Source organism: Mytilus edulis, chromosome 1, assembly GCF_963676685.1.
Source record: "Mytilus edulis chromosome 1, xbMytEdul2.2, whole genome shotgun sequence".
NCBI classification, from domain to species: Eukaryota; Metazoa; Mollusca; class Bivalvia; order Mytilida; family Mytilidae; genus Mytilus; species Mytilus edulis.
Genome location: NC_092344.1, coordinates 89,901,216 through 89,917,762, shown reverse-complemented (window position 1 = coordinate 89,917,762; position 16,547 = coordinate 89,901,216). Strand labels below are relative to the sequence as shown.

The 16,547-nt window shown below is 32.0% G+C and overlaps 1 protein-coding gene across 1 annotated transcript; it reads left to right on the top strand.

Annotated features, from left to right (window-relative positions):
• The first annotated feature begins 1,164 nt into the window (after nt 1-1,164).
• Nucleotides 1,165-11,293, top strand: LOC139494269 (platelet glycoprotein V-like). Its single transcript, XM_071282441.1, has 2 exons — nt 1,165-1,380; nt 8,830-11,293. Exons 1-2 carry the CDS (start codon nt 1,249-1,251, stop codon nt 10,918-10,920), a joined length of 2,223 nt encoding a protein of 740 aa, XP_071138542.1. The 5' UTR covers nt 1,165-1,248; the 3' UTR covers nt 10,921-11,293.
• Nucleotides 11,294-16,547: the final 5,254 nt, after the last annotated feature.

Below are 16,547 nucleotides of genomic sequence, written 5' to 3'. Positions count from 1 at the left end.
ACATATATTTACCCTGCTCGTAGTTTCTAAACTTATCAAATATGAAATGTAATGCAGACTCCTCGGGGAGGAAACGGGAAAAGCCAAACATTTCTACGGTATTTTCGCACGGTACGCTTCGACCTGTAAAAATACTGTATTTGTCCTATTAAGAATCGAAAAAAAAACCTTCGTTTCATGCTCTATGCTCATTTTAACACGGGTAGGCATTATATTTGATCACATTTTACACCTCGCTAACGCTCAGTGTAAAATATCGACAAATATAATGCCTACCCATGTTAAAATGAGCATAGAGCATGACATTAAGGAATTATTTCTTAAATCACAAAATTTATAAAGTATTAGTTAAGAAATAATTCCTTCATGATAAATTAGTAACAGACCCGCGGACCCGTCGTCACTAGTTGTATTCATTTTTCAATTTTAGTGGCTTATATAAACATTATCATGTGTAAATCACTTTTATTGCACATTCTCGTTTTTCAAAGTTGTGAGCTACAGGAATCTGTCATTCACCATGGTCTCAATCTTATATAACTGCTCGTTAATTTATATTTGAAAAACAATCAGAAATTTTGGTAAAAAAATTGTTAAGATTATCTAAATTAAATTCAAATTAAATTAGAATATCAAATTCGTTAGTGAGGAATTCGCACATATCCTTTATGACCAACGCCTGTATTGAAATTTAGAAAAAGTACAAATTGTAAGCGTATAAAAGTTTTTCTCAGTATATTTTTTAGCAATATTGAGAGTTTATCAAGAAAAACAAATATGGCTTCTTTGAGGTCCTTTAGAATGACCTTAATAGTATAGTTGTGTCCGAAATCGTTGCAGAAAGAACTTGAGACAAGATTAGAATATATATATATATATCACACGCACCGAAAAACAAAAACAAAACTAACAAAAAAAGAATAAATAAAAAAAAATACATGCATGCTAATAAAGTACCCTTCGCCCCCTTAAAAAAGAATTCAATAACAAAATTAAACAGAAATAAAAAAATTAAAATAATGAAATATTGAACACAAAACAAAGACAAGTAAGGGGAAAAGAGCGTGAAAAAATTGGCCAGCTAATGCATTTTTCAGATTTACATGAATGAACTCATCATAGTAAATAAATAAAGACTCCAACAAAACAACTAGGGTAGGGAGAAAACTACTAAACTACTCAAACAATGAACAAAGTAGTAGTCAGCCGAGAACTACCAGCTTAGCAATCTACTTACTAGCTTCTGAGATGATGTGGCCCGGAAAAAAATTCCCGCTGACATTTCAAAATTACATCATTTTTAACACTTCCGGTGTTTTCAGTGCAGACGATTTTTTTCCCATTTTGTGTATATTCCAGTGCAGTTTTTGCATTAATTTGGTAAGTTAAACCTACAAATAGTTAACAGTGTTATAACCAAGTTAAAATGGAATTAAACAGACATTAAAATTGCGTCGATGTAGTGAAAGAGACCAGAGTCCATGTTTGAAAATAGGTCTTGCAGTCCCTGGAGTGTTTCAATATCTTTTTCGATATTTTACTGTCAGATGTCGCTGAGATGATGATTTTTTTAAATCTTCTTTAATCTGTATGTACTCTTGTCAATTTCTCTAACTTTTATCAATGGTATGAACGACGCTCCGTATCTATGTTTTACTCAGGTTTGTTTTAGTCTGCAGATTGCAGTGCAGTTCCCCATGAAAAATTCAAAAACCAAAACATTCTATTTTTTCTTTTTGAAACTTGTAACTGACCCATGCCAGTTGACTGTGCGTGTTGGTTTGGGGTGTTTGTCTAAGTCACCTGATCATGTGATATCTAGCAATTAGACAATAGACAATATTTAAAAATTATTTGCACAAACACATTTACAAAACGGTTATGGCATACAATATTGAGACAATAAACTGAAAGTGAAAACTAGAGAGTGCAGGAAATAACTTCAAAACGATTTGTTTTCTCCCATATCCGTTAGTTTCACGAAATTTGCAATAAGTTAAAGGGGGAAGAAAAAGGGGTGCTCCTTTCCAAAATCCCGCTTTATAGTAAATTTTCCCGCTTCCATCATTTACATTTACAAAATGCCGTTTTTCTTACCCCTATATTTCCCATCCCGAAAACGTGTCACCACCCTCATTCCTAGAAATCCAGGTAACTGCGTTCAGCGCGAAAAGTAGCATCGCAAGATTCAAGGGATGGGTCTCTGATTCTCATTTTCCTCCCCATAATTTTCCAATTCCCTCCTCCTACTCCCACTTCCATTTTCCCTTACTACCAAACGAACATTTGGTCAATTATTTTTCCAATGTATATATTGTTTTCGTCCGAGTATTGGAAAAAATTGCCAGTCATGTTGCTTTCACAGGGAAATATAAATATGTTGACCTGAACAAAAGATAAATGGGTACTGGCGTTGTGGATTAGAAAACTTAAGCATGATTCTTATAGAAGAATCATTCGGGAAGGAAATGGGTACACTTGTAAGTTACATGTTCGCAGAGAAATATTTTTTAATGTCTTTTCATTTAAAAAAAAGGATCGGAAATTCAAAAATGCAAACTTCGGCCACATAGGACTTTTTTCAAAATATATTGGAACGAAACATGACATGTTTATGAATTTGATGGCTTAGTTATTGGTCGGAGGCTTGCTGAATTGGCATTTGATATATTGGCTCACACCAACAGCAAGTTGTAAAGGGCCCAATATTCTATCTACATAAGTGTCACCGTCTTGTTTAAGGGAGCTACCATTTGATTTTTATGGGGGGGGGGGGGGGCTCTTTTTGTTTATAAACATAAGTATGATTCATTTGTCATTTTAGTTAAGTTATAAATCAAGAATTAAAAATTTAGGATAAAAAATTATCAAAGAAATACGAGTTTTATTCTGAAATGACACTTTGGGCTTTGCATTTAGCTTTAGATTTGTTTTTTTCAATGGATATCTCTCAATGCATTAGATTGGTTAAAAGTTGAAAGCTGATTAGACATGTAGACAGATTTGGTTTTAAAAATGATGATTAATCAACCAAGTTGACACTACATGTACCTTTGCATTTTTCATATATCTATAAAAACTTTGGAAAAATCAATAACATATATATTCTTCAAAGGTTTATATAGAAAGCTTCCTCTTATGAAAAATAAAAGGTAGTGATGATGGATGGATATTTAACGTCCAGCGGCACATCAAATGCATATTCAGGACGAGAAATATATTTATGTAATATGGATATAACCTCTGCTTAGTACTGGACTTAAGCTCTGAGCCAGAACTTTTATATGCTTTTGCCGTGCACACGGTAACAATTCACAAGAAGACATCTCACCTTACTTGGACACATTATTCTGACAACGAGCCGACCAATCTTTGCTGTTACTTCTATATGTCGTATGCTTAGCAGAGAAGCATCAAATACCAGATTTTATGTCTCTGGTTTGAACCGACCGGGAATCGAAATCCAGACCTCCCGCGCGAGAACAAAGACCGATACAACACCACTGAGCTGTCAAAATTTTAGAAGACAGCTGAGGTGCTGAAGAAGTTTAGTTCTTGTTTCCTGAAATCAATTAACACATGTTTATTACACATTCAATGAGAGTTGAAGTGGTTTGGATAGCTAGTGAAACCGATAAGTCCCGTCCTTTTCAAAAGTCTTGCTTAAATATTTATACTAAATACAATTTTTTCTTCAATTTTATCAAAGAAGCTAGAAACTCTTGTCGGTGTCATTGCTAACTGTAGGTGTAGCCAGTTGTTGAAAATGTCTATTACTATATACATGTGTTGAAGAAATTACAAGTAAAAAGATAACAAAAAATTATTAGTTGCATTATAAATAATACTATTTCTTGTTTTCACATTGATTAAGAGTAGGATTTTAAAAGACATATAATAGAAAAAAATATCTGGTAGAAATGTGAAAATTGAGTTGAAAATATTTCTTCTATGTCAAGGATGGAAAATCGTATTCAAGGGCCCAGAAGCCGATGGCTCCTTAAATGTAAGCTTTGATACTTTTAAAAATTTTCTAGAAGTTTGCTTCACCATTGTATAATTGATACTAGCTATTTTTTACAAGCACTGGTCTCTTGCATTCTTATTTGAATCGGAGGATCTTTTAGCCTTCAATAAAACTGAATTTTTCTAAGATAGAGAGTGAAAATAAATTTTGAAAATAATTCTGTATGATATACATGTATGTACGAACTCCATATTCCTTAACAAATCTGTTACTTTGTCACTGTGTTTACATTGTCCCAAGCATAAATTCGCTTATGAGCTTACCATCTTTGATAACTTTTTTCAACTACAACATTTTGTCATTTTTATTTCTTACGTCAAATTAAAAAAAAAAACACCAACGTTTTATTCTAGATGTAATACACTGGCTGTTGAAACTTTTTAAATAAGCTTAAACGTACATGGACAAGTATAAACAAAACTTGACATTGCATTTTGAAGTTGAAATTTCGACGTTTTAAAACTCATTCTAAAATGAATTTGTAAATTTAAAAACCTTGAAATTATGGCTTATACTAGAAATTTGGACATTTAAAATACTTATTTGTAAAACAAGTCGAAATTTTGTTCAGCTTTCTTTATGTCGAAATTTCAAAATAATGTTTTACAAATGTCGAAAAGTCAAGTTAAGGGAAACAGTTCAAGGCTTGAAAAATTTAAATTTTCGATTTGAGGTCTAAATCTAAGCATGATATAAAATGTAGAAATTACGACTTGGCCAAAATAAGCAATTTTTACAGGGTATCTATGCCGGATGCACATCTTATTCTTTAGACTGTCGAAAACCGAGAATATAATTATGATCTCTATAGTTTCATAGGAACGTCAGACAATGTTACGAAAAGTCCCAACACATCAATAAATAAAAAAGTCAGAAAGAGCGAAACGAACCCCACAAAAAACTGATGGTGATAACTTGATTGAGTTTATGTAGCCGTGTAACCTTTGCTTACTTTTCTTTACTTTGATTAAACTATTAAGGTCAGCACCATGCTTCAAGAGTTTTATATCAATGCATACTAGTTTCTCCCATTATAAAGAATGTAACAACGGCAACAAAATAAGGATAAGCATTCCATTTAGAAATTGAGCTTTTGTGGTCTACTATACCTATTTTAAATTATGTCGTCTTTTGTTAGCCGCCTTTTATGATCTCGTGGTTAATGTGGGTAAAATCCGAGTTTTTGATTTTGAAAAAGACATTTATAGTTTATACTAATGTATGCTGGGTGAGCGTGTCTATTTCTATTTTAGAAAAGGTTCGTTATCTGGTCGATACTTACGGAAGCCCATTTAGGACCTTCCAAAAATAAAATTTAATTTCGAAATCACGAATTTAAATCGTTATAACGAATTGTACTAATCGTTATAACATATTAAATTCATGATAACGAATTTATGGAAATCGTAATAACAGATTGTATCATTCGTTATTACTAATTAAATTCGTTATCGCATTTTTTTGTAATTTGTGATAACGAATTTAAATCGTTATAACGAATTGATAATTGTTTTTAACAGATTAAATTCGTGATAACGAATTCGTTATCACAGATATTTCTGTAAATTGTGATTTCGGATTAAAATTCATTATCACAGATGATGTTTAGCTCACTTGGCTCTGATATGCAAGTTTATTAGCCAGCGAACCAGTTTTACACCAAAACTCACTAGAAAAAAAAGGTGTTTATTATTTTAATCCTAACATTTCTTGACCGATATATTTTTATTCCTTGTTTTTTTTTATCTAAAGTTTTTTTTAGAGCGATGAATATCATTAGTGTGTATCGCACATAAATTCATTTTACACAAGACAAAGAAAGTAGTTTCACCAACATGGTTTATCGAAGTGTAAACCTAGGAATGAAAATCTAACATACCAATCACATTCAAATATTAGTTATTTCAATGTATGTTAATAATAAAACAATTATTTAATAATGACGAAAACATAATAGGAGTGCAGCTAATTTGAAAAAAAAAGATATTAAGAGTAAGAAAATAGAATATAAGTGCAAAAATAGATAAGGCTAACCTTAAGTGAAGTAAAGAGGGAGAAGTAAATCATGTTTCTAAATTCAACAATATGTGCAATGAACCAGTCTGCGTAACATGGCCGACATGGTGTAAAATAACACAAAAGGGAAACCTGCCAGGTTTTTCTTGAAACAGCTAAAAATCATTTTATTACAAGATTTACGGACTGTCTATTTACATTAAAAGTGTAAGATGACTATTTATAGGAATAATTTTGCTTTTTTTGACGTTTTTTAGCTCACCTTGCCCGAAGGGCCAAGTGACCTTTTCTCATCACTTGGCGTCCGTCGTCCTGCGTCCTGCGTAAACTTTTACAAAAATCTTCTCCTTTGAAACTACTGGGCCAAATTCAACCAAACTTGGCCACAATCATCATTGGGGTATTTAGTTTAAAAAATGTGTCCGATGACCGGGCCAACCAACCAAGATGGCCGCCATGGCTACAAGTAGAACAAAGGGGTAAAATGTAGATTTTGGCTTATATCTCTGAAACCAAAGCATTTAGAACAAATCTGACATGGGGTAAAATTGTTTATTAGGTCAAGATCTATCTGTCGTATAATTTTCAGATTATCTGACAACCTGTTGTTGGGTTGCCGCCCCTGAATAAGTAATTTTAAGGAAGTTTTGCAGTTTTTGGTTATTATTTTGAATAATATTATAGATAGAGATAAACTGTAAACAGCAATACGGTTCAGCAAAGTAAGATCTACAAATAAGTCAACATCATCAAAATTGTCAGTTGACCCTTTAAGGAGTTATTGCCCTTTAATATCAATTTTTAACAATTTTTCTAAAATTTTAGTATTCTTTTACAAAAATCTTCTCCTCTGAAACTACTGGGCCAAATTTAACCAAACTTGGCCAAAATAATCATTGAGGTTTCTAGTTTAAAAAATATGTCAGATGACTCCGCCCACTAACCAAGATGGCCAACATGACATGGCTAAAAATAGTCCATATGGGTAAATGCAGTTTGGGGCTAAAGTATCTGAAACCAAAGAATTGAGAGCAAATCTGACATGGGGTCAAATTGTTTATCAAGTCAAGATCTAACTACCCTGAAATTTTTAGACAAATCAGGCAACCCGTTGTTGGGTGGCTGCCCCTCAATTGGTAATTTTTAGAAAATTTTGCAGGTTTTGGTTACTATCTTCAATATTATCTTAGATAGAGATAAACTGTAAACAGCAATTATGTATAGCAAAGTAAGATCTTCAAATAAGTCAACTTAACCAAAACGGTCAATTGACCCCTTAAGGAGTTATTGCTCTTTATAGTAAATTTTAAACAATTTTCGTAAATTTTTGTAAACTTTTACAAAATGTTTTCCTTTGAAACTGTTGAGCCAAGTTTATTATGGATAGAGAAAATTGTAAACAGCAAGAATGTTCAGAAAAGTGATATTGACAAACACATCATCATCACTAAAACACAATTTTATCATGAATTCTATTCTCGTCTATATTTTGTGTCCTTCGTTTAATATGCTGCTTGCACATAGACCAAAGTGAGCGACACCGGCTCTTTAGAGCCTCTAGTTTTTTTATTTTGTGTTTTATCTATTATTTTGAAAATTATAATAGATAGAGGCAATCTATTATTATAGCGAAAATGATCATTGAAACAGCAAAGATCTACAAATAATTCCATATGATTGAAAGCGGCAATTGACCCTTGTTTACCCTTATGTTCTATTTTTGGCCATGGTGGCAATGATGTTCTGTAAATACCCTTATCTCTTATAAAAAAAATACAAAAATTGTGATAACGAATTTATAACGAATTATACAGTTCGTGATAACGAATTATACAGTTCGTGATAACGATTTAAATTCGTGATTTCGAATTCAGATTATATTTTTTGGAGGTCCTAAATGGGCTTCCGTAGATACTGGATTCAAATATTGTATTTACAAATACAAATAGTATCAAACAAATAATGTATCCGTTAAATAACATCAACGAACTAAAATATAAATAACAGGGCCTGTATGCATAAAACTACTGAAGATTGTTTTCAGACGGATGGATTTTTTTACATGTCCTTTCAAAAATTAGCATTCGAGTCATTCTGAATTAGCCTTCATTTCAAAATGAAATGTAGCATCCATGATGACACGAACTTCCACAATAAAGTGCATATGTATTGATTATACAAATCGTGTTTTCATGATCCTTGCAAATAATTATGGAATACTTCTTTATGTAATTTTATAGGGTTGTAAAAAGCGCTTCATACGAAATATACTTCGGTTAACGCTTTTACATCCCAATAAAATAACACAAAGAAGTATGCAATACACGAGCCTTATGACGAGTGTCACCGTGATGATTTGGAGCAGGATCTGCTTATCTCTCAAGAGCACAATAAGTCGTCCGGTTTTATTTTGGTGTGTTTCGTAGTGCTCAGGATTTTTTTTTTTTTTTATGTTGTGTTTTGTAGACTGTTGTTTCCTTATAATTGAGTTATTTTCGAGAATCGTCGAACCCAATTGGTCGGTATACATCAAAACAGCCGTATTACAGTAAATGTTATGGTTTGGTTTTTATACAGTATTTCGCGTTTCGGAACCCGAAACTTCAATATACATGTACCTTTAAGGATACGTACAACCGAACAGTCCTTGCATTTTTCTTCATTTAACATTTGAGCTCGAGCTAGCATGATGCTTTTCTAGCAAAAATGTGTCGTACGCAATGCACTGAACGATTATAAATGTAATTGATAAGTAGAACTTGAATAATTGATTTTATCTATTTCAGGACACAGACAGAATGTCCAGGTTGTTATTTATACTTGCATTGTTCCTGAATACTGTATATTCATGTGAAGTTTGTGAACCCTGCGAGTGCAATGTAATCAGGTTCCATAGAAGGTTTTTATGCACAGCTGATTGTTCTGATCGTGATCTAACTTCAATTCCAGGAACCATTCCAAGTGAGGTACATGTTATTGACTTATCTTACAATGACCTTCATAGTGAAGACTTGGCACGTTTAAAACTATTCACAGAATATCTTACGGATCTGAACCTTTCATATAACAACATAACATACCTTCCAGCTCAATCCCTGTCAACAGCCACCCAGCTCAATGTACTCAACCTTGATGGAAATATATTGCAGAAGGTCGACAGCACTTCTTTTGGACATTTGAAGCAATTACACAAACTGATAGGGATACATGCAAAGACATTTGAAGAGAATTCGTTTGAGAATTTGGAAGGATTAAATGATATGTCTATCGTATTTGGCAGTCGAGAAGTCAGTGAAAACATATTTAGTCATCTCAAATTAAAAACTCTACACACCAATTTTAAAAAAGCTAAACGTATTCCTGAAAAACTGCTTAATTTTGGAATTGATACACTCGTAGATATATACCTGGATGTACCAAACGTTGAAAGTCTGCACGAGAATACGTTTAGTGGACTTACTATATTGAAATCCGTCACAATACAAACTGAAATGATGCAGACATTACCGAGCAACTTATTTCATTCGGGCGTGAATGACGATAGAAAAATGCCTGTTAATTTAGTAACTGTTATAATAGATGGCGTTAAATCACTACCTAGAAATCTGTTCGACAAACAACAGAGCTTGAAACATTTGGCTTTAAATAACATTGAGGATCTCATCTTGCCGAAGTCTGAATCCCAAGTCGACACACTAGATCTTTCTGGAAGTACATTATACCGAGTATCGGCGGATTGGTTTACTGGCTTTAAAAATTTACGTTTTTTAAACATGAGTCGGACAAAATTGGTTGAAGTCAACAACGACACTTTAATGCCACTTTTATCGCTAACGGTATTAGATTTATCATATAACAATATTACAAACCTACCAGACCACTTATTCCAATCCTCACAGAATACTATTGTAGCATTTAACGTGAGTCATAACCAAATTCAGAATATTTCAAGCCTTACATTTGAAGGGGTGAAGTCTTTGGAGAAAGTCGACATGGGAAACAATAAATTAAACTTTATTGATGAAAATGCTTTCCGAGATCAGTTCATGCTAACAGACTTATTTCTAAACGATAATGAACTCGTGTATCTTTCAGGCGATACCTTATTTGACCAAACAAGTTTATTGGATCTTAATATTGCAAGAAATAAAATTCAACATCTTCCAGCACGTTTATTTAGAAATGCTCGATCTCTCAGAAGACTGGATATCTCTGGAAACAAAATACATTCTTTGCCACATGACTTCTTCGAAACTATCCGCTTTCTTGAATTTGTATCATTGGGTGACAACCCTGTTCATTGTGACTGTCCTCTAATGTTGATAAGAGACAGCATGCCTAGACTTAATTTAATTGGAAGATGTGAGGCGCCTCCAAAATTACAGGGTATGTTGTTGAAAAATCTAAAATTAGACGAAAATTGCCTAATTACTACAAGTCCTACAGTATTATCAACATCATTTTCATTCTATGACACATCGCTCGTTTTGTCTGCCACAACAGACCTTAAAGCGTTTCCATCCAGAATCTCATCAACACCATATACTTATGCAACAAAAATAGTGGAAATAGTATCAACATCAGCACACCATCTTCATCCTTCAATAATAGTTGGAATATTTAATCGAGACACTCCTGAAGAGGCTATAGGTAATGATTTCTATAACACGTTCCTAGGAACCAGTGCTTTTTATATTGCTATTGGTTGTGTAGCTGCGGTATTCATTGGTGCTTTAGTTGGAATTGCTATTGTAATGGCGCGTCGAAAATTGAGAAGCAGAGCCTATGAAGTAAGCGAGACCACTGAAATGCAAAATGAAAATATTGCTATGGCTTTACGACATGTTAATGAAGAAAAAAGTGAAACATCGCAATGAAAAATATGTTAACCTGTACTTAATTTCAGATATGATTTAAGGGAAATAAATAAAGTTAAAAACTGGCAAATAAGAACAACTTTATAAAACACGAACACAGAAGAAGCCCCTTATACTCAGCAATTCACTGATTTATACCGATATATTAATGTAAGTATACGACAGAACATAATATTGTCTATGTCTATCTCAATAAAAAATATTTTATGGGTGGCGGTCTCCCCAACTCAGGGACTTGGGGATCATGGCGGTATTTATTCCCCACCTTTGCAATTGTTGTCATTTATTCAGTTTTGTTTGATGACATAATTGTCCATCACTGTCAGTTATATAATGCTTTATGATATTCTGAATAAATGACCTTTTTCACAAATCTTGGGTTAGATATTCTGCAAATGAACTCGCATCCTTGGTTTCCATTTTCATGTCTTTATTTGGACAGGAAGAAAAGTTTAGCTGACAAAAAAAATATTTTATGTCATGTTTTTAATTCAAATAAGCAATTGATCAAATGCACAGAACGCAAAAGAGACTGCAATTTTCCTGTTTGCTTCAAACCCGTAAGAATATTAAAAGGGGAAGAATATCCTATAAAATTTTACATTTTGCATAATATACTACTATAATATACAACGTTGTATTAGTTAAAAAGATGTAACGATTTTTAATGGTTTATATATATATATATATCATTTTCATGTCTTTATTTGGACAGGAAGAAAAGTTTAGCTGACAAAAAAAATATTTTATGTCATGTTTTTAATTCAAATACGCAATTGAACGCAAAAGAGACTGCAATTTTCCTGTTTGCTTCAAACCCGTAAGAATATTAAAAGGGGAAGAACATCTTATAAAATTTTACATTTTGCATAATATACTACTATAATATACAACGTTGTATTAGTTAAAAAGATGTAACGATTTTTAATGGTTTATATATATATATATATATATATATTAAAGGAAGTTAATGCTGGTACAGGGTTATATAAAATGACAATGCATATTCCGTACATAACCTGTTTAAAATCTTGAAAAATCTGTTAAAATTTTACAGTTTTATTATTCATATTTCCATTTCGCAATATTTACAAATGACATACAATCCAAATATACCAAATATCCCCATGAAGATTGAAAACCCACAAAAACACATATAATAATGTAGTTATGTTTTCTAAATATTAATTTTAGAAAATTATCAGTAAAATAAAAAATGTTTTGGGTGGTTGTTGACATTGCTGTCTATAAAAAAAAAGTGCCTTCCATGACACCCCTACCCGATCGCGTTTTTAAAATTCGTGAATAGCCCTAATCTATATAATTGAAGTATGTAACATATCTAGTTTTTGTTGAACTGCTGTTGATATTGTTTTAACTGACTACATGTAACTTACCGTTTGTGACAACAGGCACTGTCTGATCATTTTTTTAATGTACATATTTGAAAAAAAATTATTAAGAGAAAAATACAACATTGTGTATAGGGTGCACGACACATTTATGTAATAGAACGAATTGCATGATATATTTGGAAAAAAAATGGATTGGTAAAGGGGATAACAAAACGAATATTACATTAAGACTGGAGAAAGAGAAAGAGTCAGACATATTGACCATCATTTTTCATTGTCTATAAAAAAAGAATCCTTCAAATGCATTTATGGAATGCATATCATGTTGTGTAGACGAATACCAAATTATGTCAACCATGTTTTACTTTTATAGGATGAATGGATTTTTATTGACTCTGCATAATTTCTGTTTCATCTTAATATCTATTCAATATATGGTTTGCTGTGTTTGTTATGAATGGAAGACTTTAATGAAAACTAAGATATACGAGTTGTTAAAAATTGTATATAAATATTGTAAGAAGACAAGAGTTGCATTGTGAAAAACCAAGGTTATTTTCCTTGATATAAAAATCCTGTCATATTAATGATTTATTTAGGTGACTTTGAATTCAACAATTCTTCCAATTGGAATGCATACTAACTTAATTGTGTTCTCGAATATCAAAATATGTGAACCATGTTTTACTCTTATAGTATTATTGATGTATATTAACACATCAAAAGAGCAAAAATGAAAATCAGAAAATTTTATATCAAGTTACTTTTGTTGCCTATTCGCAAACAAGGTATCCTCTAATTTTTTGTTTAGTATCAAATCTAGATATCATAAGAAATACAGCAATTACAGAATTGATTTTTTGTTCCGACTGTTTTTGGTGAATATTCTATCAAGAATTTTGAAAAAGACGATTGGAGTTTTATTGGCTCTTTTTTTTTTTTTTTTTTTTTATCTATACATCTGTAATATATCACTTGTGTGTTTGTTTTGAAGACTATGTTGTTAAATATGATCGCTGAAAACTATTTTTTATATATTAGAGTTGTTCAAATTGTATATATAATATTGCATGAACTTGATGAAGACTAGAATTTCATTGTGAAGACTAATTATATTTCCCAAGTTTTAAAAAATCATGTCATATATACGATTAAGTTTGAATGCTTTGAATACAAGTAATCACACTTCTGCTTTGATGCAAGTTCGGTATTTTTGGTATTTTACTTTTTATAAAATACATAGGATATTTATTATTCGATATATTTACCAAAAATAAAAGTTTTCCGACAATATATATGGTTTTCAAATACTATATGTTGTTAGTTAGTTGCCTAATTTTGAAAATGTTTTATTAGGATAATTTTACTTATTTGCCTTGTTTGTCTAACTTATTTATCTTTCCTAAGTTTACTTTTCATTTCTTTTTTTTCTGCGTTTTTCTAATCGAATGCCTCAATGTGTTTGTGAATTGCAAATAGAATAAATTTTAACCCCGATTTTTGATAACAAGTAATAATTACCCTGTTTCTGCAGTCAACAGATATGATCCATCAGGTGAATTCTCAATAATGTAATGTTAAATAAATGATACTTCCGCCTTTGCATCACTGTTAAATACATTTGTATGATAGAGCATATTGAAAGTTAAAAAATCCTATTTTTGTTACTCATTTCTCATGACATTTTTATATGAATCATGATTGTTGCAATATAAATTAATTATTGTTTTATTGTTGTTGTTGAAATAATTATGTTTTTGCGTTACTGATAATTGTGTTACTGTTGATATTATCAAATAAAAAATGTATTTATTCAAAGTAATGTTCCTTCATGCTTGTACAGTTGGGACCAGTTGTAGCCGATTTTCAGTACTGCCAGTTTATAACATAATAATCGGGAAAATAAACAATAAATAATAATGATAGGGAAAAAAATACAAATGCTAAAAAAATATAAATGTAACAAAGATGTTTGAGAATGGTTTGCTTCATAAAAAAAGATAAACTTAAGCAATACAGAGGCATACGATATAAGTTTTAGATGGAGCTGTTAAAACAAAGTTCACGTTGGTCATTACAAGTAATATTTCGGTAAACGGTTGCAATTGGTTGATAGTCTTAAATTAAAATAAGAGGACTGGGTTGTGGTGTCAACGATGGAACACAACAGCAGTGATCTGTGATATAAAAAAAGAAGATGTGATATGATTGCCAATGAGATAATTCTTCACACCGTACGACCTTCAACAATGAACAAAGACCTTATCGCATAGCCAGCTATAAAAGGCCCCGAAATGACAAATGTAAAATAATTCAAACGAAAAAACTAACGGCTTATTATATACAAAAAATGGACGAAAACAAATATGTGACGTAGCAAGAAACGACAACCAGTGAATTAAATGTACAGACTATTTCTTAAATCGGTTTTCTGGATGTAAGTCCAGGTAGTTCAAACCTAAAACTCAATTCGATTTGAAAACTTTGTTTATATATAGACACTTTACTCAAAAAAAAAAATACCAAATCAATACCTAAATTCATATACTGTTTATGTACCACAAAATAATTTAATTTTTCTTCGAAACAGAAAGTTTGCATTTCTTTGATTTTATTGTGATCTTTGAAAATGCAAACATGAATAGTTTTTAAAATAAATCATATTACGTGACTATATGAGTGATACCTAATGCGTTTTGGACTTTGGCTTACAAATATAAGTTATTGTTTACGATGCCTAGGACTCCAGTTATAAAATGACTAGCAGGACTATATTTATATATAAACGATGCACACGTGAAATAAAGGTCACAGGAGTATACTGCTGTTCAAAAGTCATAAATCGATTGAGAGAAAACAAATCTGGGTAACAAATTTAAACTAAAACGGAGGAAATCGGCGAAACAACAGAATAAAATTGAGAATGGAAATGGGGAATGTGTCAAAGAGACAACAACCCGACCATATAAAAAACAACAGCAGAGGGTCACCAACAGGTCTTCATTGTAGCGAGAAATTCCCGCACCCGGAGGCGTCCTTCAGCTGGCCCCTAAACAAATATATACTAGTCCAGTGATAATGAACGCCATACTAATTTCCAAATTGTACACAAGAAACTAAAATTAAAATAATAAAAGACTAACAAAGGCCAGAGGCTCCTAACTTGGGACAGGCGCAAAAACGCGGCGGGGTTAAACATGTTTGTGAGATCTCAACCCTCCCCCCATACCTCTAACCAATGTAGAAAAGTAAACGCATAACAATACGCACATTAAAATTCAGTTCAAGAAACACTGAAGTGCAACAAATACAAACGACAATGCAACATATTAGATAACAACTGCATTATTCTGGAAATGGTGGGTTGAACCCGATTATGTGGCTAGCCAAACCTCGAGCTTTATGGCAATGTTAGATATACCAAACATCAGGTGTTATTGGGTTTTACATCTCTGATGGTAAAGGTCGCGTTATGGCATTACAGTAGTGCGTACCAATTATCAAACTGTCTCATTCTTTAGTCTGGTGAGGTTCATATAACTGGTACAGTCAAAATAAGTTTGTATCTTCTCGAGTTTACTTTAAAGTATACGTTCATTTCGAGCAGTCTGAAATTGGAGCAAATAAATATCATTTAAAACAAGCACAAACAGAGCATATACATTCTTGGTCTATCAATCACTGCTATACTTATGACACAAAAAATATTGAGCGTTTGCATTATTTTGATTTTTTCGTGATCTTTTCAATTGCAAACATGAATAGTTTTCAAAATAAATCATAGAACATGCATAATATGTGAGAGAGACCAATTTGTAAGTTATTGTTTACGATGCCTAGTGCTCTAGTTGTAAAATTACCAGCGGGACTACATTTGTATATGAACGATGCACACGAGAAATAAAGGCCACAGTAGTATACCGCTGTTCAAAAGTTATAAATCGATTGGGAGAAAGCAACAAAAAAAACCCACTAAAATCGAGGGAAACAACGAAACAACATTAAACACCGAAGTTCAACAAAAAAAACCAGACAATGCAAAATACATAGAAACTAACTATTAGATAAGGGCTTTACATCTATGACGGAAAAGGTCTCTATACCCTTATGTGGTTAAAAATCGTGCAGTTATAGGTTCGGCGTCAGTATTTGAAATGACAGTTTTATCTTTGAAAACGAACAGTCTGAAATTTGAGCAAATAAATATCTATTAAAACAAACACAAAAGGAGCATATACATTCCTTGTGAATTAAATCACTACTTTACTTATG

What these genes read in the sequence shown, in the direction of transcription:
- LOC139494269 (XM_071282441.1), top strand. Translation starts at nt 1,249, where the DNA reads ATGATGTGGCCCGGAAAAAAATTCCCGCTGACATTTCAAAATTACATC. An exon ending in GCAGTTTTTGCATTAATTTG is followed by an intron (nt 1,381 to 8,829) that starts GTAAGTTAAACC and finishes TATCTATTTCAG; the next exon opens with GACACAGACAGAATGTCCAG.